Source organism: Triturus cristatus, chromosome 7 (assembly GCF_964204655.1).
Source record: "Triturus cristatus chromosome 7, aTriCri1.1, whole genome shotgun sequence".
Lineage (NCBI taxonomy): Eukaryota > Metazoa > Chordata > Amphibia > Caudata > Salamandridae > Triturus > Triturus cristatus.
Genome location: NC_140590.1, coordinates 1,194,962,517 through 1,194,988,860, shown reverse-complemented (window position 1 = coordinate 1,194,988,860; position 26,344 = coordinate 1,194,962,517). Strand labels below are relative to the sequence as shown.

Below are 26,344 nucleotides of genomic sequence, written 5' to 3'. Positions count from 1 at the left end.
TTTACTCCTGTCAAAAACTTGGGCAAATGCCTAGTTATTGTGGAAAGAGGGGGGTAGACAATCTTAAAATGTGTAAGGGCACAGGGGAAGGTGGAAATATCTAAACCCTGTAAAAACTAGGCCTGTGCGGGAAATTCCGTTCCGCTTGCGGAATTTGGGTTATTTCGCGTTCCGCAGAGAACACGAATTTGCCCATAATTCTGCGTTCCGTGGCTTCGCGGAATTTTTTGCTTGTTTGCGTTCTCAAAATGCGTATTTGCGAGATATTTCCCCCTGAGCACGCAAACCGCGATCGCGAACAGGAAAAAAACATCGCGAACAAGCAATTCCGCATGTTCGCAGAATTTCTGCATGTTCGCGGAGATTTTTACCATTTCGCGGAGCTTTGCGTAGCGCGACTACGCAAATTCTGCCCACCCCTAGTAAAAACAAGAAGCAAATTGAAAACACCCAAACTCCCAGCAAAAAAGGTTACCTAGGATTAGGCGGTTGGATTAAATGTCTTCCTTCCCACCAGTGATAATGTGGATAAATGCATTTTAAGGGAGAAATAATGCCCGAGATAGACAACGGGGGCACTGCTCCATCCAAGTGAGAGGCAACCGGGCTCTAACCTAGTCTAATATATAGGTTGAAAGGAAACACTTTATCCCAGCAAGTGAAGCTGAAATTAGGGCGTCTGATGCTGCTTCCTAAATGCGCTTTTAGTGAAAGTCGCACGTCTTTTAAAAACCTAAGAATTGGGTTAATTATTGCATTGCAAGAGCAGATCCCCTTCTGTATACCAAAATAAGTTGCATTGATTGCACATCTAAGCAACAGTTGTTTTGGGCCTCTAGAAGGTGTTCTGAATTTGCTAGACTGGGAAATTATCCGTCAATTAATAAGAGTCGATCACTCCTTCAAACGACAGATGTGCTCCTCTATCAACAAATCTGTATGTCTCTGCTTATCACCCACATACTCCTAGATGGAGATACTTCAGCAAGACTCAAGCTGATTCCTGGGCCACCCTGCATGTCACTGGGCGGGCGTACCTGGAGTCTTTGCCAAAGAGATATACTGATCCTAACTCATGCATGCAGCCCGAATGGATAAGCAAGCCCCACGGAATGCCTAACCCCACAAAAATGCAAGCAGCACAAGCTGACGGGCACCCCTCCACCGGGAAGGTTAGCCGTTGCTATGCTGCAGCAGGTCCATTGGTTACATTGTCACAAATTGTGACGCCCACCAAGGTTTTGCAGGTGGATAACTAGACTTTTATTTATTTTTATTTAAAGAGTTTTATATAGCGCGGACGTGACCCTTGGGTATCAGAGCGCTTCACAGTTACATGAGGTACATTTGGAATACAGTGGGTATAGCAGCATTAATATATATATAATATTCCGGTACATGATTTTCTGAGCAATTTCAGCAAAAGACAAAAAAGAAAAAAATTCTAGGACCTGATTAAAGAACAAGGTGTAGCAGTATTTCTATACAAATGGTTCTGATGTGCTTTCTGTGAGTTCTACATCCGAAACAATTCACGATCGACGTTTGGGTATTAATCACGATGCTGATGATGAACAGTCTAGCCTAAGGAAGGAACTTGCTCATTAAGAAGATCTTCGCTTCCTTCTTGAATGTTGCTGTGTTTTGAATTTTTCGAATGTTTGGAGGGAGTGAGTTCCAGATTCTGGGGGCTGCTCCGCAGAAAGCTCTGTCATATGACCCTTTTCTACAGTCATACCTATAAATGGACAATGTCTAATTGGAAGACAAGTAGTGAAATTCTTGATATTTAGATTAGGTTCCGAAAGAGGTGGGAATAGCTATGACTTTGTTGTAGGGAAGCAGTAACATGTTTTGGAATAATAGCCAGGCCTGAAGTTGAGCTATCTTTCAGTACATGCCAGAAACTGCATCAAAACATAAGGTAATCCCAGATCCTCAAATACTGGCCGCCAATACAGCGTTGACCCCATGCAATGAGTGTAAAGAGTCTAGTTAAAAATATTGTCTTGCTTAATTCCTGACATTTTCTGAGTTCAGAAATAATTTATCTGAGTAAACACCTCCTTAATGATCAATCTGTTGTAGAAGACCTAAATTACAACTTCAAAAAATATTCAGGCATGAGATTTGCAAGGCCTCGGAGGAGTCCTCAGACTGAAGAAACAACTTTTCTTTCCTTGGAGCTGAAACGGGGCTATACAGTAACTGTAAAGGCTGATCGGGGAGAATAGATTTTGAAAGCAGTTTCCGCCTTTCCAGCCTTATAGAGAATGTGCTGCCACTGGTCGAACCGTCTAACCACCCAACTAGAAGACCCCCTAACTGGATGAACTTGTCTGCGGTCTAATCTGATCCTAAAGACACTTTGAATAGGTCCAATATCCTGCCAGCTACAAAGTGGATGAGCGCCTGAACCTGCCCCAAAGACAAGACCGGAGAAGTTAGGACTGCCCAAGTGGTTCCCTTATCCAAAGACGACCCTCAGTACAAAGCCCCTCACAGAGAGAGCATCCGATAAGTGCAGAAGACCACGGCAAGGACATACATCTCTAATTCTGAAATGTAAAAATTGTTTCAGTCTGTCTTTTTGTAATTACAGCGATCACAGTGAGAAAAATTTACACATCTGCTTCCAACTGTTGACATTGGCCGCTTGCTGTGTCCCGCCCTTGGTACTCCACTTGGTCCTCCGTCATGAGCTCGTGACCTCCCCATGTGCCTGGTACATGGGGAAGGCAAGGCTAGGTTCCTTAGTCGTGCGAGATTTTGATGCCTCTCATTATTTAGAGTTTACCACAAAGTAAAAAAAGAAAATGATGACTTGCTTCTATGAATCTGTCGTTGGCATCTACTCTGAACCACATTCAGTTTCATCAGTTATTTCCTCGCTCTACTTATATTTGGTTGCCTGTAATATGTAATGGACCTCTATCGATGTGACTGTGTGGTTTCCAGAGCCCCCTTTTTGATAAATCCATTCAGAATCTGAAAAATAATTGTATTTAGTGGAAAAATGATGAAGTAGTAATGTTTTTACTGGTTGGTCTCACCACATACGGGCTATAAAATGTACCTGCTAATCAGTTGTCTCCATTATATTTTCTATATGTTGGATTTTTTAAATGAGAGCAGTAATTATTGTCTCTAATAGTGAAGGTGTATCTAAAATAACACTTTTCACATTGAAATTGATTTCTAATGTATTCTTATGTATTTGCATTTTAGGAGAGGGCTTGAGGCAGGCTGGGAATTACCTCACCGCCGCTGTGACGGTTGGTCTTCTCAGCGGGGCAGCGAAGCAAGATATAAACTTGGTCAATGCTGCGCTGTACGCGAAGGAGGCTGGGTTGAAGGTACGCACTGATGGCTGTATGAGTGAGAGGCGTGGCCAAACTTGTGCAATGGGGAATGAGGAACGAAAGATACGTTCTTTGGGGTACAAGAATACTACAGAGTCCTTTTTGTTGAGAGATGACGTCTTTGCTGACTTCTAATGATTTTTGCTTGATTTCAGGAAACACTGTATGGGATGTGAATGTTGTTCTTTTGATTTTCAGCTCATAATTCCTTGGTAGGGCATCCAATGGCAAACTAGTGCAATTGAAAATAGCCTGAAGTGCTTATCTTGAATATGTAGTGACAATAAACAGTTGTGCTAAATGTGTGGAACATGGGGTTTTGCACATTTGACACAATTTTACTATTTAGAGAAAAATAGTGTCATCACATCAAGAAATGCAACAATTTCACTTCCCTGTGGAACACAGTTGTACATTTTAGCACGAACAAAAAGTGGGTGTTATTTGTGCACCTTTATACGTTTTTGTATGCGCCTCTGCTCAGTGCTTCCTCTCTGGATCTCAAGTCCCTCAAAAACATCGAAATAATTGAAATCCATATTGCTCACACACCAGAAGGGTGAACAATCTTTTCTGTTTATGTAGGTGATTGGTATGCGCTGCACATTCATTCCTGTGGCTAGGTTCAATAGCTCTGGTGTCTTGGAAACCTCAAATGTGATACAGCTCAATGTTAGATCGCTACATTGAATCAGTAGTTTTGCTCAGTATGCTGGTCTTCCAGCTCTAGGGTGTTAGTGGTCGGGAGTCCTGTGGTCTCAATAAGCTAGAAAAAGTCTTCTGTGTCGTTCTGCCGCCTCATGAGCGACGAGACAAATGGAGTTTTCACTGAATCTGCAAACTAAATATTGATCTTAAGAAGATCACGCTGTGCGGTGCACAAGCCATCGAGAGGACATGAAAGGCCCAGGAGTGGAAAGATCTGTGGCAGAGGGAAAGGACTTGGTTGTCAGACCTGGTCGGCTTTTGATGACCCCTTTCTGATGTGAAGTACACCTCTGGATCCCTGTGATGAGGTGTTGCTTGCAGCCTGTGGAGCGGTCTAAGTATGATGGAGCGGAATGCTGTTCACGGCACAGGAGTCGGTGCATAATGCACTGGGTGATCAGTGAAGGAGTGAATGGTAACCGGCAGTGCAGCGGACACTGGAACGTAGTGTGAGAGATCAGTTGGCGCTGTGAGAGCGTTAGTGGATCACTGATATCACTGGAATTATGTGCAATTCATGAAGCTTGACCATGGAGAAGCTGTGTGTGTGTTTGTGTGTGTGTGTGTATGCATGCACTCTGTGGGCATAAGTAGAACTATCTGCACATTACTTGATCTGCCGACATCAAAAGGGCTGTGTTCATTTGTAAAACTGAGTGTATTCGGGAAACTGAGTTTGCATCAGTGAGCCCATTTGCTGTAGCAGAATTCGGTATGTTAGTGTGGTTGTGCACAGGAGTGTGATTGTCAACTGTACATCAGTGCATTGTTGTATTTATAGTTGGAGTTGTGTACATTAGTGGGGCAATGTGTGGTGCACCGTTCTGTAGGTCTGTACCGCTTGACCTGTGTGATGCTGTTATGAATCTGCACTCTTGAAGGCTGATGCTTTCCTGCTTTTTGTACCCTCAGGTCACTGCTCATCATAAGGATGAAGCACCAGGGCTGTGCCCGGTAGAGTGCCGCATACAGATATCAGTCGTTGGCACCTCACACAGCGCTGTTGGTACCGTGCACGGACGCACACCGATCCTGTTGGAACTCCATGGTGCTACCTTCAGGCAGCCAGTGCCCCTGGCTGCTCACCTCTTGGGCTTGAAGACCGTGGGAGCAGGAGACCTGACTGGAATTTTCGGTAAGGAGTGTGTCGTGTTCCTGTAGGCCATTTCAGAATCGGTGATCCACACAGATTGCATGTGATGAAGGGGAAGGAAAGAGGGATCGAGAGAGTAAGGCCATGTTTCTTTTCAAGGACGCCCCTATTCCCATGTGTGTAGTTGCATTCAATCATCTATGAGGACTGAAACCCCGGGTAGACCCACATTTGCCCTGCACAGTATGTATGTATTTTATTTGGTGTCGTTTCCCGAAGTGTGCTCCTATCTTGCATGGGCCTATGAAAATAGTTGTAAAATGTATAAACAACTGAGTGATAAACATGAAGCTATTTTGTATGTGTAAATCTCTTATTAACTAGGGGTGGCCGGAATTTGCGGAGTCTAGCTACGCAAAGCTCCGCGAAACGGTAAAAAATCTCTGCGAGCACGCAAAAGTTCCGCGAACACACGGAATTGCTTGTTCTGCCCGTTGGCGATGCTTTTTTCCTGTTCGCGAACGCTGTTTGCGTGCTCGGGGAGAAATACCTCGCGGACACGCATTTTTAAAGCACGAACAAGCAATAGATTCCGCGGATCGCGGAATTTTGGGCAATTCTGCGTCCTCCGCGGAACGCGAAATTACCCAAATTCCGCAAGCGGAACGGAATTTACCGCCCAGGCCTATTATTAACCCACAGTTTGCTCTGTCATTATTGTGTGCTTGCACTTTTCTCCCCCCTCCTTTGAAAGCATCAGCTCTATTTTTGAGAAATACTAAAAAAGAGACTGAAGAAAGCCTTGGATTAATCTCAGCCTGTGGTAATCACTTGGTCGACAGCCCAGTCAATCAACCATTTTTTTTGTTCGCACAATGCGATTCTAGGCAGAAATCAATCATGTGCAAATGAGGCTTGCTTCTGCCCTAAAAGACACCCTCTTGGGCGATGTGTTTGCCATGTCCCCCTTAAACCAGAACAAAACCAACCAATAATACTTTCATGAAGTTAATAATGTGTGAGTACCTTTCCAGCTGATTGCCATTAACTGGCCCATTTGTTGTTTTGGGATGTACGAGGGATTACAAGATATACTGTTGCTCATACAACACCCAGAGAAGGAGAATAAAGTAGCACTGGTAAAGGGGTCAGCGCTTTAAGTCCCCATCACTGATTTCTGTATGACCTACAGGTCAAAGAGTCAAATCCTTGAAACAGGATCCACTAAACCTCCTATCATTCCAATGTCGTTGAATTGAGAGTTGGTTAACACTTGCATCTATTATTTATAATGTTTAGAAAAAGCAAAAGGTCTATGTTAAAAATAAATTAATTTTAATAGTACTCCAGTATTCGATTATAGGACCGGAAATATATCAATTGGTTGCCAGGGTCCAGTTCTAGAAAACAAAATGCTTTTCAAGTTCAACAACTTTACACCAGCTTCTTTCTGCTTCCCACCCCGATCACAAATTCCCCATCCATGAAGAAATCCGAATTCTACACCCGTTCCTGAAAAGTGTACTCTGTCTCAGACAGGGCCTACCCCCATGTATGTAGCCGTCCTTGGCTTCAGTCATGTTTGGGCGCATATTCCTCTACAGACTTGCTACAACAAATCACAGGGATACAATTGATCGTGTCTCTAGTGCCCTCCAGCAGGGAGCGCCATAGTACAGAAACAGGCCTGGTATGGGGCATTATCTGGTAGGCAATTACTGCGCACAGAAGGACGGTGTTACTCTTACTCTGCTATAATCACTTCTGTCATGCAGTGAATAAGGCAAGTTATTTACACATGTGCAAACATATGTCTTAATCTTAAACCTATAAAAAGTAACTTTTAAAATAAAAAGGTGGTGGAGAGAGAGAAAATGTCATGTTTCTACAGTCCTGCCAGTACACACGGTGCAGTGCCACCTTGTGTCTCACGATATTGGTTCCCTTCACAAAAAGCCGTTAATTGTAAACCCCCCTGTAAAGTGGGTTTCATGCTCATGTTTGGAGAATCTGCACAGCAAATGTCCGTTACAGTCTTTTTAATTGTCCCATCCTTCTTTTTGGAGGGAGAGGAGGGCAGAAGTGCTCAGTGGCAGCTACCAGGAGGGGAAAGTGATGAGGCAATAATATATGTAGTTAAATTTAAACTTGCCTGCCGCTTCAGTGCTCACAGCTCTTCTCCTGATCACAGACTCCCAGAAACCCCTGCGCCAATTCAGACGCTGCTCTCATGCTGGTAATACTATTACACCGCATGAGAGCAGCAACCGGATTGGGAGGAGCAGCCTGGTTTTACGCTCCAAGAGGGACTGGGAGCCTGTGCTAGCTTCTCTCCATGCACCAGCCTGGAGATATCTAAGTGCGCATGATGGTTTGGCCGTCCTAAGACAGACAGCCAAACAGTCATGCACACTTACAGTGCCCACCACTGCAAGGGTTCTCCATGCTTGCCTTTACCCCGCCCCCAAGACTCCGCTCCGGCTTCTGTCATGAAAAATAAACTAATAATAAAACTGATTTATCATTTTATTTTACATGATTTCATTCTGCTGAGGCAGTGGGGCGACTCTCCTCCACCATAACTGAGGTGCCGCCGCTGGAAGTGCTTCACAGGCAGTGCTGGCACAAAGCCCCATCCCCTCCAATGCCACGCCCCCCTCCCACACAGTGAAAAAATATTGAAGTTAACAGATCTGTTTTTGATGTTTGTGTAGCACAAGTTAGACACTATGGTGGCTCTGTGCCTTTTGTGGAAGTGTCTGGGGTGTCCAGGTTGTGAACTGCCCTGCTGTGTGGGCTCTCTAGGATGCTTTGTGTGTGTAATCTCGGCTACCTGTGTAGTGTCAGAAGGTTTGGAAACCAAACGTGGAATAACATAGCTAGTAAGTAACCACACGCGCAGATTAGCATACACAACATGCTGTCGCTCTTGCGTTTCAACCATATGAATGAATGCACTCACTGGAGAGGTTCGAGTCTTTTCCTGACCACACCGATTGTAACCCTAGCATAGAGCTCTAAGAGTTACGGCACCCTATGCAGAGATTGTAATTTATTGGACTCTGGTTGCAATCATTGTCGTATTTAAGTGGTTTAATGCACATATTGCATGGCTTTGATCGGTATTTGTCAAAGTTACCAATCCTTATGAAATCTCTCCATTCCAGTAGTGCACTGACAGTATGGCCTGTGTATTGAGGTGAAGGGTTACAATGAGTGAACTAAATTGTGCCAAAGTCTCACAAAAGACAACCTCAAGCTGCCTCCACTCTGGGCATGCTTTGCAGTACAAAATGATTTAGTGTAACATTGTTGAAAAGCATACATTTTGCAGTTTCAGTACACACAGATTGTAAAAAGTACAAATGTGTCCATTCTGGTGTATCTAAGATTTAGATAGAAGGCAGAACTAGTGGATTTGGTTGAAGGACAAGCAGATTTCTATAACATTCTGGCTCTTAGGCACGTAGATTCTTAAAAGAATTTCATGCCCTTGCATGGTTTCGGCTTAAATATGATTATTGTACAATTATATGTCAGCATCGAGGTGCTCAAGATTTGTTTTCAAGGTCATTTGGCACCAAGAGTGGTACATCAGGTGAGGAGCTTTTTCCCTTATTCATTTATTATTATTATTATTATTTTTGATTAGGTAGTACGAATTAATTTATAATCTCGATCATAAAATCAAAGTTATTAGTTGCATCGTTCAAACATGGTCATCAGTAGAGCTAAAGAGTCTAAATAAAAAGCATGCATCAAGAATACTGGGTTTATATTCTTGGTATCCTTAAACCTAAGTTTTGAGTTAAGTGGGGTGTCCATATACGTTGTGAAGTATGTGGAAAAGGGAATTTGGTCATCATCAGGTCAGTCACCTAGGATAGGAGCAGTATCTACTTCGAGGCTCCTAAATGCCTGTGAGATTAAGGCAAAGTTGGATCATGTCATTCTCACTCTGGAAGGAAGCAGAAAAACAATGTACTGTTCCACTACTACAGTGAAAATATTTTTGGACGCTTTTATATGATATGCAATGTGATCCATGCAATATTTTTATAAAGGAGTTGTTTTACAGGTAGATGATAACTGATATCCGTTCTGGCAGATTTAGTGGCCAATTTAACTCAAATTTGACGACCAGGCCTTGAAATTCAGAGAAGTCTAGCGGAATAGGTAAATCCATCCAGGATTGAGAATTATCATTGACGCACGTTTGTCAGTACCATAATAAAGTCCATCTCAACAATCTCTAGCCAATGTTTCACTGCCAATCTATAGCTAAGAAATATTGATGAGTGGAGAAGATCGGCCCAGATTTACTACTGCTTTGCAATGGGTTGGTTTTTACAAACCTGTTGCAAAGTGCTGGGGTTGGATTCGCCTTAGAAATTATCCCAAAGTAACACAGAGTTGCGCTATAAACTAATTTGCAGCAAGGGGTTGTTCCATGGGTGGGACATGGACATTCCCATGCAACCACCCATAGTTTTGACGTAATTCACTATCTACTAACATTAGTAGACAGACATTTGCACCAAAACCCTAGTCCTCCTCGAGCCAGGCCTAACGAAGCGAAATACTTCATTGTACAGTACACATACTGTTAGATCGGGGGGTCTCTAGTTGGCAGAGGTAAGTACCTTTGTCCAAATAGGGACCCTTGCTTCTAGTCAGGGCAAGGGGGATACACACTGTTGATAACCCCTGCTCACCCCCTTGGTAGCTTTGCATGAGCAGACAGGCTTATCCCCAAGGCAATGCGTAAAGTATTTGTACCAACACTCACAGTAATATAGTGAAACACCACATAAGGACACTACACAAGTTTATTATACAAATATAAATCACTTTATATAGATTAGGCAGATCAAAACGACATAAAAATCACATACACAATCAATTTTATTTTCAGAATTGTTCTCTTATGAAAAGTGTTCACTTTGGTACTATTCTCTTTGTAAAACGTACTGGTGATAATAAAAACACTTGTGGGCTTAGTATAGGTGTGAACCCTTTCCTTCTAGAGTACAGTAATTCACATCACCAAAAGAGCGCTGTATTCAAATCACTACAAGAGCGCTTGACTTTGGCTTAGGAAACCGCTCCCCTTGTACATGAGTGAACGCACGCCGGGGACAGGAGGCTAAATCGCTACTTTGGGGCAGCTGCAACCACGCGTCAGCACTCACAATTCCCCCCAATGCCAGCTTCGGTCCCAGATCGGAGATGGTTACCTTTTTATCATGAAGGGGAACTTGACAGTCAGTGCGGAGCCCTCCAGCAATGCAGCGTCCTTTTCGGCGGCGCTCTCCTGCCCTGGGCACACTCAGATCTTCGTTCGCGGAGTGTGGGGAAGCCCTGGTTGCTAGGAGGCACTGGGCGCTTCCTCGTCGCTTGACGCGGCTCCGTCCGGACAAGCCTTCCTGTTGCCAGGCAACCTGCGATGCTGGGGCCAATCCCAGCGTGGCTTTTCTGTTACGTAGGCGGGGACAGGAGGATCAACGCCGACGAACCTCCCGGGCCGGCGGCGGTGATTTTTCTGGGCCCAGCAGTTTGCTTCTTTTCTGTACCGGGCTGGCGGAGGTGAAATCAATGCACATACAGCGATCTGGGACAAAGCAGACACCCTGCAGATCTTCTGTGGTGCGCTAGTCTGCACAGAGCGCGAGGGGTACGATCCTGGGGCAGAACACGCTTGAGGCAGAGCAGACCTCACGACAGGCCACAGCTGTGTGCCGATGAGCAAGCAGAGTCAGATTTCTCACGGGCAGCTTCACGAAGGCACAGGCTGTGCGCTGAGACACGCACACAACACCTTGAAGGGTGTGTTCTTGAGAACTTTTGTATCCCTGAGTTCCCAACAGGAGGCCAGCTCTTCTCAGGCCCTTGGAGATAGGCAGGCTTCAGAGGGGCAAAGCACACAGCACAGCTCCACTTCAAGTAAGGGGGACACAGCACACAGCAGACAGTCCCTTAGTCCTCTTCCTCAGCAATCACAGCAACTGCAGGTCAGCTCCCAGACACTCTGCAATGGCAGCACTTTTCCCTCAGTCTTCCTGGCTGTTCTTCTTTGGAAGGGATTCCTTCTTGATCAAGAAGTTTCCTATTCTAATTTTACAGGGGTCTCAGTTCTACTTTTATACCCCAAAAGTATTTGTTCTTTCTGTGTGAGGGGTCCTGGACCCAGTCCAAACCAGTTCTAGGTGCACTCTGCCAGGGCACATCTTCCTTTGTGAGTGTGGGCCAGGGCCATCAGACGCACCGCAGGAGGTGGAGCCAGCATTGTGGCAGGCAGGCACAGCCCTATTCAGACCCAGGCGCTACTCCTCCCCACCACTATACATGCAGATGGGTCTATTCAGCCTAGTGCTGACTCACCCAGTCTCCTGGAGCCACCCCCAGCCCCTGTCACTCACAAACCAGACAGTCAATCCACAAACAGGCGGGGGCACACAGAAAGGCTGAACAAGAAAATAGCCTCTTTCTAAAAGTGCTATTTCCAAACTTAGATTTTAAAAACCATCTTCCCTAAAAGATGTGTTATTAAATTCTGAGTTCAGGGATACCAGATTCCAAATTTCCATCTTGCTGCTATGGGAAGATATGCAGGTAAACATGATACACAGCATTCCCCATTCTGTCCTATGGGCAAGATAGCCTTTCAATAGTGAAAAAACGAAATTGGCAGTATTTCCCTATCAGGACATGTTACCCACACTAGTACATGTCCTACCTTTAACATACACTGCACCCTGCCCAGTGGGGTACCTTGGGCCTACCATAGGGGTGTCCAATGTGTAGGAAAATGGAAGGGTCAGACCTGGCAAGTGTGTACACTGGCCAGGACAACATGGCAGTTCACAGACTGCGCACAGGCACTGCAGTGGCAGGTCTGAGACACCATTTTAGGGCTACTCATGTGGATGGCACAATCAGTGCTGCAGGCCCACTAGTAGCATTTGAATCACCAGCCCTGGCACACTCGGTGCCCTTTACTAGGGACCTACTGGTAAGACAAATAAGCCAATCATGGATAACCAATCATAATAACAATTTACAGAGAGAGCATATGCACTTTAGCACTGACCAGCAGTGGTGAAGTGCCCAGAGTCCTATAGCCAACAACCACAAGTCAGGAAAAACAAGGGAGGAAGAAGCAAAACGTTTTGGGATAACCCTGCAAAAAGGGCCATTTCCAACACATACAAATTGGGAAAAGTCTTTAAACCATAGGTTTTGTACTGGCAGGAGACCCTTCCAGTACAAAAACTATCCTTTGAGACCACACACCATTGCACTACAGCTCAAGGCTATTTGTTTTAGCACATGGCTGCCAAAAGTGCACCAGCGCTGGACAGAGAAAAGATTTGCAATTCATTTTAGATATTGTGGATATTTTCTTTTTCTCTCTCCGACGCAGTGCAGAAACTTTGGCTACCATGCCACGTTGCATCAAATATTGGTAAATCTGTGCCCTAATTCATTCGTAGGAGAAACATAAAGGATTTCATAGGAGCTTTAGGTTTTAATCTTCTGCTGGAAAGGGGCGTTTGCTCATGGGTCCATTCAGCATGTTGTTGTTCTGAAGATCAGTTAGTCTGCAACAAAGGAGTCTTGCTTCTATTACTTACCGGTAATTGCATTACTCAATGTCTTACCCTTGCTAATCTCCATTACATAATGAGGCCCCTGTGCCTCGTTGACACACACCCTACCAATATAAAAAGGCCCCTCCACATCTCTTGTATGTTCCAAGCTGCCATAGACGCAGTTAGCCTGACAACTGGGATGGAGAGTGGCCTGTAATGGAGATAAGCGAGTTAGGACATGGAGTAATGAAATTACGGGTAAGTAATAGAAGCATTACTTCCTCGTCCCTCTTGCATACCTCCATTACATAATGAGAGATACCAAACCAAAAAAGACACCGACAACTGTACAATTTTCTGCAGAGATAAACTCAAACAAAAAATATGCACAGCAAGGTCAAATAAACAGTAAAGACAGCCCAGTTCAACACCGCACAGAACTGCAAGGCCAAACATTAGACCCCAAACACGCGAAATACAGGAGATCGACAAGACAACAAGTCGAGCCCCACCCAGCCCGCAAGCAGATGTTATCGCCACTAGATAAAAAAAAAACACCAGAAGAGACAGAAGGAGCAAGACGACAGCGGCCCACCCGGCTGACACTGGAGAGTCCGTAAAACCAGATGCAAATTCTACGAGGGACACACCACCAGAAGGAAAGGACAGAGAGTGGACAGCTCTTAAAAGATCTAGGAGACCAGACCCAGACCGACCATCAGACCCCTACAAGGGAGCCAGAAAACCTTAAAAGCACATCCTGGAGGGACCCCAGCACCCGGGGCAGTGAAACTGAAAGCAGAACCACTTGGGGATGATCAAACCGAGCCCAAAACGACTCCCAAAGACCTGGCAGAAACCTTCAGGGCACGATCACAGAAGAGGAGACAGAGGCCGGGAGACCCTGCACATGAAGCCACCCGCACAACAGCCCACTCATCAACTTGGGATTCACCAGAGAGAGCACCAGGATACTCTAAAACCTCAGGGGAGATGGAACCAAAGGAAGCCATCACTCCAGACCCGCCATAGTTACCCGCAACAGCGGAAACCAGACAGAGCAGGACCATGCCAGAGCCACCAGTACAACATGAGCCCTTAGCCCCACCCCACCAAACCAGATCAAAGGAAATGAAGGTAAGCAAACAACTGACCAACGGTCAAGGACACGGAAGGGCATCCAACCCTGAAACCAACAAACTGTGGCAAACATCCGGGGGAAAAGGGCAACCACATCCAAAAGGAGACTGCCTGAACAGGAGCCGAACCAAACTCCAGCCGATGTGAATGAACCTACATCATCAGTGAGGCCTGACAACGTTAAACAATGCCCAGAACCATCCGGTACCGTGCCCCCAACAAAAACGTGATCCCGAAAGAAAACCCACTGTGACTAAAGCGCAGTCCCATAGAAATCATGAGAAGACAGAAGAACCAGCACCGTCTGCACCTGAGAACAATACAGGGGAAGAGAAGCCCCAATGACCAACCGTCCTCCTGACACGGGAAGACAGAAATCCCCTGCAGACGAAAACTGCTGACAGGGAAGCTTAACTTGCTTGCACGCATCTTTACCAAACGAGTGCAGCCAGGCAGACCCCCAGACACCACAGGGAAAAGAGCCATTGCAAGGACAGCCTCTATAACGGAATGGACGCCACCCAGTCATAGAGGAGCAACAGAACCAACACAGGCTGAAAACCCCAGGCACATACTGCAGCAGGAACCGACAACTAGCCAACCACACGACTCGTGGCCACAGGACATCCATAGGCAGGAGCGCCGATCCGAGGGCACGGCCCGGGTGATGACATCCCGCAGCTAACCCAACCTGGGCCAAAGACCACAACACTCGAAAAGAACAAGAACGGAAGTCTTCATGAGGGAAACCCTGCTCCCCCTAGCATTAAAGAGATTCTAAGGCGTAGAAGATGTGCTGGAAGTGGACTCTTAGGACCAAGAGGCCATCCCATCCTGGACGAACGCCTTCCCGATCCGCAACCAGAGGAATCATCTGGCCATGAAGAACAGATGCTGGCAAAGTATGCCGTCGACATATCAGCCAGGAAATTAGCCAGTAGCCTCACCAGGGGCAGGACATAAAAAACCCTCAACCTCCCCACCCCCTCTATCCCCCAGCAAACCTTCTGCCTGAATTTTTTTTTAAAAACAGCACCAAGCTTCGAGCTGACACTGACCCCACATGGTGCAGCTCAATACCCAACCAAAGGCCATGTAAGACATCTACAGGCCCCCCAACAGACACCCAGAATAAAGTGGACCTGTCAAAAAGAGGGGCCAAGACGGAAACAATAGCGACATAACGGGGAAAAACATATCCCCACCAATCCACATATAGAACTGATGAAGAAAACGGGTAAGCAGGCAACGGCGGTCGGCATTCAAAACATTGGGTGCAATGGCAAAGCCAGCACTGTAGGCCTAGCAAAATGCAGAAAAAGGACAGCAGCAGCCACCTCCACTAGAGGCGGCATCAAGCCCAGAATTACACCAACATAAGAAACCAGGCCCGCCAGAACAATCCCGAAAAGAACTACCCACCAAGCGCCACACAGGGACAGACGTAGCCGATGATGCAGAATCCAGATCAACCACCAACCGGACAGAAGCCTAAAAAGCGTAGGCATGGAAGTCAAGGCACTAGCGACCGCAGCACCAAACAATGCTTGGACTCCAAAGCCGAAAGACCTTACAATGCTCTGAGTAATGCACCGGGCATAGGGCTGCAGAGACCGCAAGGCATGAATACGCATCTCCACCTCTGGAACCTAAGACAATAACCACTAGGCCACAATGACTACTATCACCCGATAAACAGGATCTGAACTAATCATGCCGGAAGCCCAACAGAAGGAACAAACCAGCAGACAGACTGTGGAAGCCAAGCAATGTTTCCTATTGAGTGAAACCCAGCCCAAGGGCATTGGAATGCTGGCCTCGTGCACCAGACCACACTAGCAACAGTAGGTCAGACCCACAGTCAGTATGCACAGGGAAATATTGATTTGACCAGAAACACCGGATGCAGAGCAGACACCTGGACCCGAACTTCACACCCTAGGTCCAAAGTCGGCAGCCATGACCAACAGGTCTAAGAGTGAACAGGAGACCCAAAGAAAACCCAGACAGGAACAAACCCTTGCAACAGTGGTGACCCCCCCCCCCCCAACACCAGAGTTCCAAAACCACGACCCTGAGCCATAGCCTCAGGTAACAGCAGGGTGCCATGGCAATTGAAACACTCACCCGAATGGAGAAAGACACAGCAGACCTCCGGCCTGGCGAACAGAACAGCGGAAAAACCTTTCTCTAACATTGTAACTGAGCACATACAACCATTGAAACACTAGGGGTCAAACCCATTACCATCAGAGCAAGAGCCTAAGACTGAAACCACTAGGCCAGAGCGACTCACCACGCACATATCTTCAAGCAACCAAACCTGTTGAGACCCGAACCAGTAGTCCAGCAGCCAGATGATCCAAGAGCAAACAAAGTTGTTGCCCTTGCAGAGAGAGAAAGCCCCCTTCAGTGGAACATAGAGCAGAATAGCAAACCAGAAGCACACCCCCGGCTAGAGAAAGGCACCGCAGACCTCCAGCAGGGCGAACACAGCCCCCAGTAAGAAACCCACACTACTGTTAGCAATTAAATACCGGCTCAGCACAGAATAGGTCAATGAAAACCACATAGAAACTACAGAGGACAACAAACAGTCAACAAAACAAGCATTGGCATAGCCAATAGGGCTCACTTTTGAGACCTTATAAGTGTTTAGCCGTGCAACAGTTGATGTTGTTGTACCAAGGATATTGTGCTGCATAACTAAATACTTATAAGGTCCCAAAAGCGAGACCTATTGGCTATGCCAATTCTTTTTCTTAGCGGCATCCGATCTCAGAGGAAAGAGAAACAGATGTAAATAGAGAGCAAGAAAGAGACAAAATTTAAGAGTTATGAGATGTGGTGTTTTTTAGGATTGAAGATGGTGGCTCACCCAAGCAGCTACTTTATGATCGGAAAAATTAAGCCTTCTAAGGAAATTTTCATAAGACATTCTTCTTCCTCGCATGCGTCCAGTTCTAACCTACTTCAGACAAACCAGTATCATACGGAATGAAATCATCAGTCTTAAGATACCAGACATGAAACGGACAAAGGACCACAAAAATGTAACATGTATTTCAATTGGCAAGCCTGGTCCTGTCCCTTCTGAGGAACCAGTGGGATTCTGGGTCAGCAATGTGTGCGCCAATGTTTGTCTTACAATGGCCTCCGGGCACAATTCTTTGGCTGGTCCTACTGCCTTCACGAAATGTGTTTTTGTTGCACGTTTAACAAATGATGTCAGATTGAACGCGCGTTCATATACCGAATTTGGCATTAGCGTGCTAGGGCCCTGGCTGTGCAAACAGTCCACTCTTAATTTCAGGATTAGGGACTCGGATAAGCCACCACAAGGCGGAGACGTTTTGTTTTTCGCAAGAAGTAAAGATAACCAGACATTTATTGCTCAATTCAAGGATTAAACATGATTCGGGACACCCTGGTTCTGGTAAACCAGGGCTTTCTGGAAGATGTTGTTGTCTTGGTTCAGTTCAAATAAGCTGGAAAATAATGCTTTGTAAAAGGAAAAAATAAAGACCTTGTTTGTAAAACTTGTGTTATGGTGACAGGAGGTCTTATGGTGACCCTAGTACTGATTGCTGCCTATAGAAATCTAGTACAGTTGTGACTGCAATCCGTGCTTGCGCTTTAAGCAAACATTTCATATCATACGTGCAAGCCCAGCGTGAATTCAAAACTGCTTCCTCACGAAAGCTTCCAAAATGCAGGCAGGATATCGCGCTAGACAAAAAGTATAGTAAAAATAAATCTTTGAATACAGTCAAGTAAGCACGTCACGCATCGCGGAGGGATAAAAAAACGCAAGAGAACAGACAGCCGAATGGAGACAGCGCATCGATGGTGCTGCAGACGGCTGGATGTCCACAAGGGCAGCCTCTTTCCGTGATTCGAGGGTCAGGCGGGTTCAAGCCCTGCCACCATCACGGAACCAGTCAGGACCGGGGCTGCTGCTGGAGTGTGGGGGCATTCAGCAGGGCAAGGGGGGAGGGTCACAAGAGACCTCTAATCCACAGCTGGCACCGAAGCTATACAATGTTTGGGTAGGAAAAAGCAAACACAAACGTCTTATCTTATTGCTGTTAAAGCTTTTGAATGAAAAAAATCAATCAATCAATCAATCAAGACATTTATAGAGCGCACTACCCACCCGTAGGGTCTCAAGGCGCTGGGGGGGGGGTGCCGCTACTGCTCGAACAGCCAGGTCTTAAGCTTCTTCCTGAAGGAGGGGTGGTCTTGGGTCATGCGCAGGTCGGCCGGGAGGGAGTTCCAGGTCTTGGCGGCCAGGTAGGAGAAGGACCTTCCTCCTGTAGTGGCTCTGCGGATGCGTGGGACGGCGGCGAGGGCGTGGCTGGCAGAACGGAGGTGGCGTTTGGGAGCGTAGAAGTTGATGCGGTTGTTGAGGTAGCTCGGGCCTTGATCGTGGAGAGCTTTGTGTGCGTGGGTAAGGAGGCGGAAGGTGATTCTCTTGTTGACCGGGAGCCAGTGCAGGTCTCTTAGGTGTCCGGAGATGTGGCTGTGTCGTGGGATGTCGAGGATGAGTCTGGCTGAGGCGTTCTGGATGCGCTGGAGTCTCTTCTGGATCTTGGCGGTGGTTCCGGCGTAGAGTGCGCTGCCGTAGTCCAGTCGGCTGGTGACGAGGGCCTGGGTGACAGTCTTCCTGGTCTCTGCGGGGATCCACCAGAAGATCTTCCGAAGCATGCGCAGGATGTTGAAGCACGACGAGGAGACGGCGTTGACTTGCCTGGTCATGGAGAGGGAGGAGTCCAGGATGAAACCCAGGTTGCGTGCGTGGTCCGTCGGTTTGGGTGCGGGGCCTAGGGCGGGGGGCCACCAGGAGTCGTCCTAGGCGGAGGGCGAGGAGCCCAGGATGAGGACCTCCGTCTTATCTGAGTTCAGTTTCAGGCGGCTCGTCGTCATCCACTCGGCTACCTCTCTCATCCCTTCGAGCAGGTTGGCTCTGGCGGCGGCGGGGTCGTTAGTCAGGGAGAGGATCAGCTGGGTGTCGTCGGCGTAGGAGATTATGTTGAGGTTGTGTTGGCGTGCGATGGCCGCGAGGGGGCTCATGTAGACGTTGAAGAGAGTAGGGCTCAGCGAGGATCCTTGAGGGACGCCGCAGATGACTTCGGTGGCCTCTGACTTGTACGGTGGTAGGCGGACTCTTTGTGTTCTTCCATCGAGGAAGGAGACGATCCATCCCAGTGCCTTCTCCTGGATTCTGACGTTGCTGAGGCGCTGCACTAGGGTTCGGTGGCAGACCGTGTCGAAGGCCGCGGAGAGGTCTAGGAGGATGAGGGCCGCTGTTTCTCCGTTGTCCATCAGGGCTCGGATGTCGTCAGTGGCGGCGATGAGGGCGGTCTCGGTGCTGTGGTTGGCACGGAATCCCGACTGCGATGGGTCGAGGGATCCGTTCGTCTCGAGGAAGGCGGCCAGCTGTTTGTTGACGGTCTTTTCGATGACTTTGGCTGGAAACGGGAGTAGAGAGATGGGGCGGTAATTCTTGAGTTCGGTGGGGTCTGCTGTGGGTTTCTTGAGTAGAGCGCTGAGTTCGGCGTGCTTCCAGCTCTCGGGGAAGGTGGCGGTGTCGAATGAGGTGTTGATGATGTCCCGCAGGTGGGGTGCGATGACAGCGTCGGCTTTGTTGAAGACATGGTGAGGGCAGGGGTCGGTCGGAGATCCGGAGTGGATGAAGTTCATCATGTGGACGGTGTCTTCGGTGTTGACTGGGGTCCAGGCGCGGAGGGTGGTGGTGGGTGGCGTTGCTGTGGTCGTGGCGTGCGTCGGTTGAGTGCTGAAGCTGTTGTGTATGTCTGCGATTTTGTTGTGGAAGTAGGAGGCGAGGGAGTTGCAGAGGTCTTGCGATGGGGTGATGTCGTTGTTTCCGGCGTTGGGGTTGGAGAGCTCTTTCACGATGTTGAAGAGTTCCTTGCAGTTGTGTGCGTTGTTGTCCAGCCGGTCCTTGAATGCAGTTTTCTTGGCGGTGAGGATCAATTGGTGGTGTTTCCGGGTGGCGAGCTTGAGGGTGGTCCTGTTGTCCGGCGTGGGTTCCTTTCTCCAGGCTTTCTCGAGGGCTCGGCAGTTCTTCTTGGAGCTCTTGAGTTCGTCGGTGAACCATGGGGCTCTCTTATTGCCGGGTCTGCTGGGCGGGATCCTCAGAGGGGCGAGTTCGTCTGCGCATTTGCTGATCCACTTCGAGAGGTTGTCGGCGGCCTGGCTGGGGTTCGCTGAGCTGGCCGGAGGGTGCTGGCTCAGGGAAGCGGCGAGCTGGTCGGCTGTGATCTTGTTCCAGCTTCTTCGGGCAACCTGTTGCTGGTGGTGGTGGATCGTCGTTCTACTGAAGGTGAAGTGGATGCATCTGTGGTCCGTCCAGTGGAGTTCTGTGGCGTGGCTGAAGGCGATGTCTTTGCTGGATGAGAAGATGGCGTCGAGTGTGTGTCCGGCGAGGTGGGTGGGTGTGGATACCAGCTGCTTGAGTCCAAGGTTGGCGAGGTTGTCGAGCAGGGTGCTGGTATTGCAGTCGTTGTTGTTCTCCAGGTGGAAGTTGAAGTCCCCTAGGAGGATGTAGTCAGCGGAGGGGAGGGCGTGCGGGCTGACGAAGTCGGCGATGTCCTCGCTGAATTGAGTGCGTGGTCCCGGAGGTCGGTAGAAAGGCACAAGCATTCCTTGGAAAGCAGATATGAAACAATCAGACTAGAGTCAGGTCAAGAAAAAATGTTTTCTTTTTTTTACTCTCTTCTATAACTAAACGTATTTGTTTTTACAGCCCCATGAATTTTCTGCACACTTTTTGACAGATAAAACCTAGTAAAAATGTATGCAGGGGAAATCTACACCGTTCCGAGTTTCCTGTTCTCATACTTAGATCGCCTGACCATTTCTCCCTGCAATCTATGCATGATGGGTACCCTAAACATAATTTAAAAAAAAGAACAGCAATGGCAAAGCGACGGCAAGAAAAGTAATTGACAAGTTGAGCACCCGTACACGATTCATAGTAATGAGGGGGGCGCGTCAGGAGGGGGGTAGGTAGAGGGGGGCACACTGACATGGGGTGCGGGAGGGAGAGGGAGGGGGGGCTTCACGCGGGAAGGGTGACTTTTCTCCTGCATACTTGGGGGCAATGCTGAATTTGAAAGACTACTTTGGAGGGGGAGGTTGCTGGGAACTGTACTGAGTTGTTGGTACGAAAACAATAAAAAATGTTTGAAAAAAAAAAAGAAAAGTAATTGACAAGGGATAGCGAGGGCAACCAGGCAAATGCAAACAGCTGTTTTCAAGCACTCGTGCTTGTGCTGGCATCCACGTTGCAGGAGCGAGCAGCGGCGGCGCGAGAGCCATCTGTTTTCAATTAGCGCACGCCCGCACCGCTGCTCGCTCCCGCAAGGTGGATACCTTCAGTTATTGTTTTGCAGACGTAAGGAACACCTCATCCCAACGGGCTGTCATGCACTGTATTCACCGAGAGGCACAGCACTCCCATTGAACATGCAGAATGGAAAGGCCAAAAGCATGCAGCACCATGCTGCCTCTGCCCCAACCTGGCAAAGCGACAGACAGAGTACCACTCTGAAGCATCCTGACAAGCCCAAGGATTTCCACACCAAGGATATTCCCGAAGCTATGCCTCCCAAGTTATCCCTCCATTGCGTCCCCCCAGGTCCCCAGCAGCCCGGGGAATGCCGAAATTTCACTGTCTAATCTTGCTGCTCCGCAATCTGGAACAGAGAGGCACCACTATGCAGCAGGAGAGCCTCCAAGAGAAGCAGGCTGATCAACCAGTCGCCCCAGCACCACAGCCAGTCCCCTCCTCGCCGGAGGAAGGCCCAGCAGACCGCTGGCTGGGTGAACTCAGCCCTGGGCTGACCGGCTGTGCCCACTCCAGCCAAGGAGGGCACTGCAGACCTCCGGCCAGAGGCAACAGCACCATAGAAAAGGAAAAATCTGCAGCACAGTGTGCAGACATCGCTAGCAGAAAACTCACAGCATGAATAATTGCTGGCTTCTTACCAGGACCAACATCCTCAAGTCGCCCCAGGCACACCGCACCCACACTTCAAGCTGAACACCGCTCTGATATCTGATGACACACAATCGAGGCCTCCACTGAATGCCAAGAGACAATCATTGCTCCGTCACCTCTGTCCGTCAGAAGAAATGCAGCCCAGTCCAAAACCACAATTTACGCGGAAGAGGCCGGCACAGTATGGGGGTGGCAGTGCAAGGGGGGGTAAGGAGATTATTAAGAAAAAAACATACCTTACCGCCGTGTCTCTGTTATCTCTCCTCGGGAATCAAACAGGAAGCAGACAGCCAGGTTCCCCTGACCAATGCAGCGTTGTGATTGGTAAGCACCCAGGCTCCCCTGACCAATCACAATGCTACAAATCAGCGTTGTAATTGGTTTAAGCGCCATAGTTTGGCGCTCAGCTAGGGACTGGGGACCTGGCCTTATTTTCCACAAAGGCTGTCTGCACATGTCTGTTTGGCCAGCCCAAGAGGGCTGGCCAAACAGTCATTGCGCACTTAGGAGGGTGCTACATCTCTTCCCCTGTCCTGCTCTGTGAGCAGAGCAGCCCCGCCCACCCCGTCACACAAAGCTGCTGCAGCAGAACAAAATAAAATGATAGTCTCATTTTGTTATCATTTTATTTTTCCTTTCTTTCACTGCTTCAAAGCAGTGGGGCGACGCTCCTCTGCGAAGGTGCTGATCCTCCGGTGAACTCCAGGCCTTGCAAAATGCTGCCAAACAAGAGGAGCCGGTAAAATAAAAAGCAAACGCAGCAAACTAACTCTTGCTGGAGCTAGTGCACCGCACTCACCCTACAGTGTCTACAGACATAAAAGAACAGCAGTTGTGGAGGGGCAGGGCCTTTTTATATTGGTGTGGGGTGCATCTACGAGGTACAAGGACCTCATTATGTAATGGAGATGAAAAGAGGGGCGAGGCGGTAATGGAAACTTTGATATGCAGTCCGAGGAATTTTGGTCCTTGGTAATAATTAGCGTGCACCACAACTGTCACAGTAGCCTAGGAGAGGCAGCCTACCCAGTCAGACATTTACTTATTAAACGAGAAGGGAGGAACCATTCTGTGAGTACGTGGTCATTTATTGTATCTAGGAGTGGATTGCATAACCTCCAGTTTTGGTATGCTCATGAAATTTTTAAGTCAAGCCTGGGCAGTGCATGTGCTGCTCTGCGAGGCATGCTGTATTGAGGTAGGGACTTGAAGCTCCGCCCACAACTTTCATTGGCTTTTTGTCATTGTCCACTGTAAACCGTGGCTGTTCGTTGGTCAAAAGGCTTAGTAGTCCCTCCTTAGTATCGCCTTGTCTCATTTTGTAGCCTTCCATGGCGACCCCCCTTATTACGTGTGTTGTTGCTCGGTAGGCTTTAATTACAGCCTCCGAGCACTAGTTTCTCAAATAGCGTTGTCCTGCCTGCTGTTGTAGACAGGACACGCTCTCTTCTAATGCTTTTGTTTTTATAGCATTCATTTGTAATGCAATAGGTCTCGTATTTGCGAGAATCTATTTCCATTGTAAATGACAATACATTTTATTTACCTGTTTTAAAAACAACCCATAAATAAAAGACATTGTCATTTACAATGCCAATAACTCAATCTCTCATAAATGTGAGACCTATCGCATTGCAAATGCTTGTTCATTCTGCAGCGTGATATTAAAACTTTGAAATTCATACAGTTTTTCATTCTCCATTGTTGTTTTAGAAACATTGACAATCGTGTTTTTGTTTTTATTCTCTGGTAGACACAGTCTCCTCATTAATGAGGTACGGTTTTAAAAACAAAAAAGGCAAGTTTGGCACCACGACAGTCCACTGCTTTGACAGTAGTATGACGTACAAGTGCATTCCTCCTTTGAAAAATCAGCGGAAACACCAAATCCAGATTGTGGCCATGTTCTTTGAAGATGTATGGAAGGCGTGCACCTCCATGGCCCTTCAATTAATGTGCGTGTGCAGAAATGTAGTGCATGAATTCTCTTCCGGCAGAACATTTACAGCCGCACACCTAATGTTCTGTTGAGGTGCAAGTACACTGCACGGCATGCTCAAAGGCTTCACAAGACTCACTAAACAGATGCACAGGTCCCGGGAACGCACAAGGGGCACTGATCCTGAGGACTTCAGTGCCCTCACTAAAACCCGTGTGTTATGCCTTGTCCATACACTGCTTTTGCACCATACAGAAATATTATTAATCATAAGAATTGGGGCAGTGGGTTTGACGTGTGAGTGCAGTACGGAGTCTGCACTGTGGTGGGATGCATGGTTGAGCAGGTCAGGGCTCATGCTATTTCACAACAATCTTGTGTCTTTCGTTGTTCTTAATCATAGTACTCTCTGCCTTGTCTTTGTTATCAAACTATATTGTGCAGTTGTCTTCTCAGTGTTCTACCCCGCCCTTTCTCTCCCCTTCCCTCTGTCATTATTTCGTACCTGTCCTCCCATAAATACGTCTGTTGTTCATTTTTCCTCCCCCGTACTCTCCACCCACTTCTTCTTACTGCTGCAGTTTTCTCAATCGTCTTCGTTTTGCTATAATTTTCTTCTACCATACCACTTCAGTTTTCCAGCCTTCTAACTTCTGAATACTTAATCCTGTCATTTCCTCCCTCCCTAGCGATCTCATTCCTTCGCTGTCACACCATCGGTATCATCTCATTATATTCCTCTCCATCACTGTCTTCCCTTCCTGGTTATTCACCCCAGCAACTATTTTCCAGTCCTCTCTGAGTCTATCCTACTGAAATTTAGTTGACGTTATTCGTGTGTTGCCCATTCTTTCCTCTTTTACCATGACCCTCCTCACCATAGTGTCCCCGACATACTCCTGTAAACACGAAACCGCCACTAATTCGACTTTTTCTCTCTCTCTCAGGGGCCTTGGAAAAAGCTGGGGTGCAGTTGGAGTCCTACAACACCTCGCCCTCCATCGGCGGCAAGGAGTGGAGCATTCTGGGGGTCTCTTCTCCGCTAAAAAGCTTGGAGGTGCTCTCTCCCCACACGGTGTCTGCCTTCCAGATGTCCATCTGACATTCCCCATCACTGTGTCCTTCTGGCTCGCACACGTGTTCTCCTCATGCAGTGGTGATTGAAGGGACAGTCATGCAGCATCCCTGGGTGGAGAGGAGTAGATGAGCATGCACAGCTGCAGCAGTGCTACAAAAACCTATTTTACCAACATGGGCTTTAGACCATTGTGGACATTGTGAACTCATATTGTGCCTCCCCCTTAATAACTATGCAGTGCCAAAAAGAGAAACTAAAGCAACCAACAAAAATGTACATTTGTCTTTATTTGTAGAATGTTAATTGGCCGAGACAGTTGTTTGAGAGGTAGTTTAGCAAACATGAATAATGCTTCAGGGGGTGTTACCTCTATTTCGTACATTGCTGTTGTGAATATTCGCAAGTAACAGAAAAGTAAATCGTGTCGAGTGAAAATTAACAAAATCACTTCCTCTGAAGCTGGTGGAGTTTAACTGATATAACGGAAGTGGCAGTCCAAGCAAAAAAACAAAGCAAAAGAACAAAAACAGGGACAATTAAAACATACACAAATATGAGGGCCACAAGCAGGAGGAGGTACAGAAAATGAAAGAGAACGCAGGTAACGCACATTGTATGCAAAAAATGAGTTTTAACAACAAGTGGATAAATTGGAGGGAGGTGGGGCACAGGAGTTCGAGACATGTAAAATAAGAAACTGGATGAAGGAAGGCAGGGCACAGGAGTCCTCCAGTCACATAAATATATATATATATATATATATATATATATATATATATATATATTTTCACACAATCCTTCCACCTGGGAAAGGAAAAACGGGCCGCACTCCTGCAGATTTTGCAATTTTTTAAAATTTTCAAATAATTCACAGGGATACAGGCACCAGTATCCATGTGAATGATTTGAATTTTTTTTTTAAAAAATGCAAAATCTGCGGGAGTCTGCTTTTCCTTTCCAAGGTGGAAGGATTGTGTGAAAATTTAAAGCGGTGTGTTTCTGCTGCAGGGCAACGCACCCATATTGAGCGCTGCCAGACTCTGACGAAGGGGAACCAATTTGGAGGATATATATATATTATCTACTGGCGGTCGCCAGTAGATAGTTATAGTTAGGACCGTGTTTCCATAGGAAATCCGCAACATTCTATTTGGAATAACTTTTGCGTCGATTGACGAATCCTCGCGAAATTTTCAAAATAGGTGTGGCGCTCCGCTCCTTCCCTGAAAGTCTCGGGGGGGATTCGTCAAGCGGGGGCTGAGAAAAAGGGGGGGTCCCAAAACGCGTTTTCCCCATGCATTTTCCCCTAGGACCTTTAGTCCGCGCTACAGCCCGAACGGCTGAACAGAAAACCTTGAAATTTGGCAGAGAGGTAGTCCTCAGGTCAGGGATGTGCCTTTTGCAGG

The 26,344-nt window shown here is 47.3% G+C and overlaps 1 protein-coding gene across 2 annotated transcripts in view; it reads left to right on the top strand.

The window, feature by feature from the left end:
• The window catches only part of PHGDH (phosphoglycerate dehydrogenase), a 149,664-nt gene extending 124,454 nt beyond the window's left edge, over positions 1-25,210 (top strand). For both annotated transcript variants that reach the window (XM_085618558.1, XM_085618557.1), the window contains exons 10-12: positions 3,229-3,356; positions 4,983-5,205; positions 24,808-25,210. In XM_085618558.1, the coding sequence (XP_085474684.1) occupies positions 3,229-3,356; positions 4,983-5,205; positions 24,808-24,962 (506 nt within the window). In that variant the 3' untranslated portion in view covers positions 24,963-25,210. The remainder of the gene's footprint in view (positions 1-3,228; positions 3,357-4,982; positions 5,206-24,807) is intronic.
• The last annotated feature ends 1,134 nt before the right edge of the window (positions 25,211-26,344 follow it).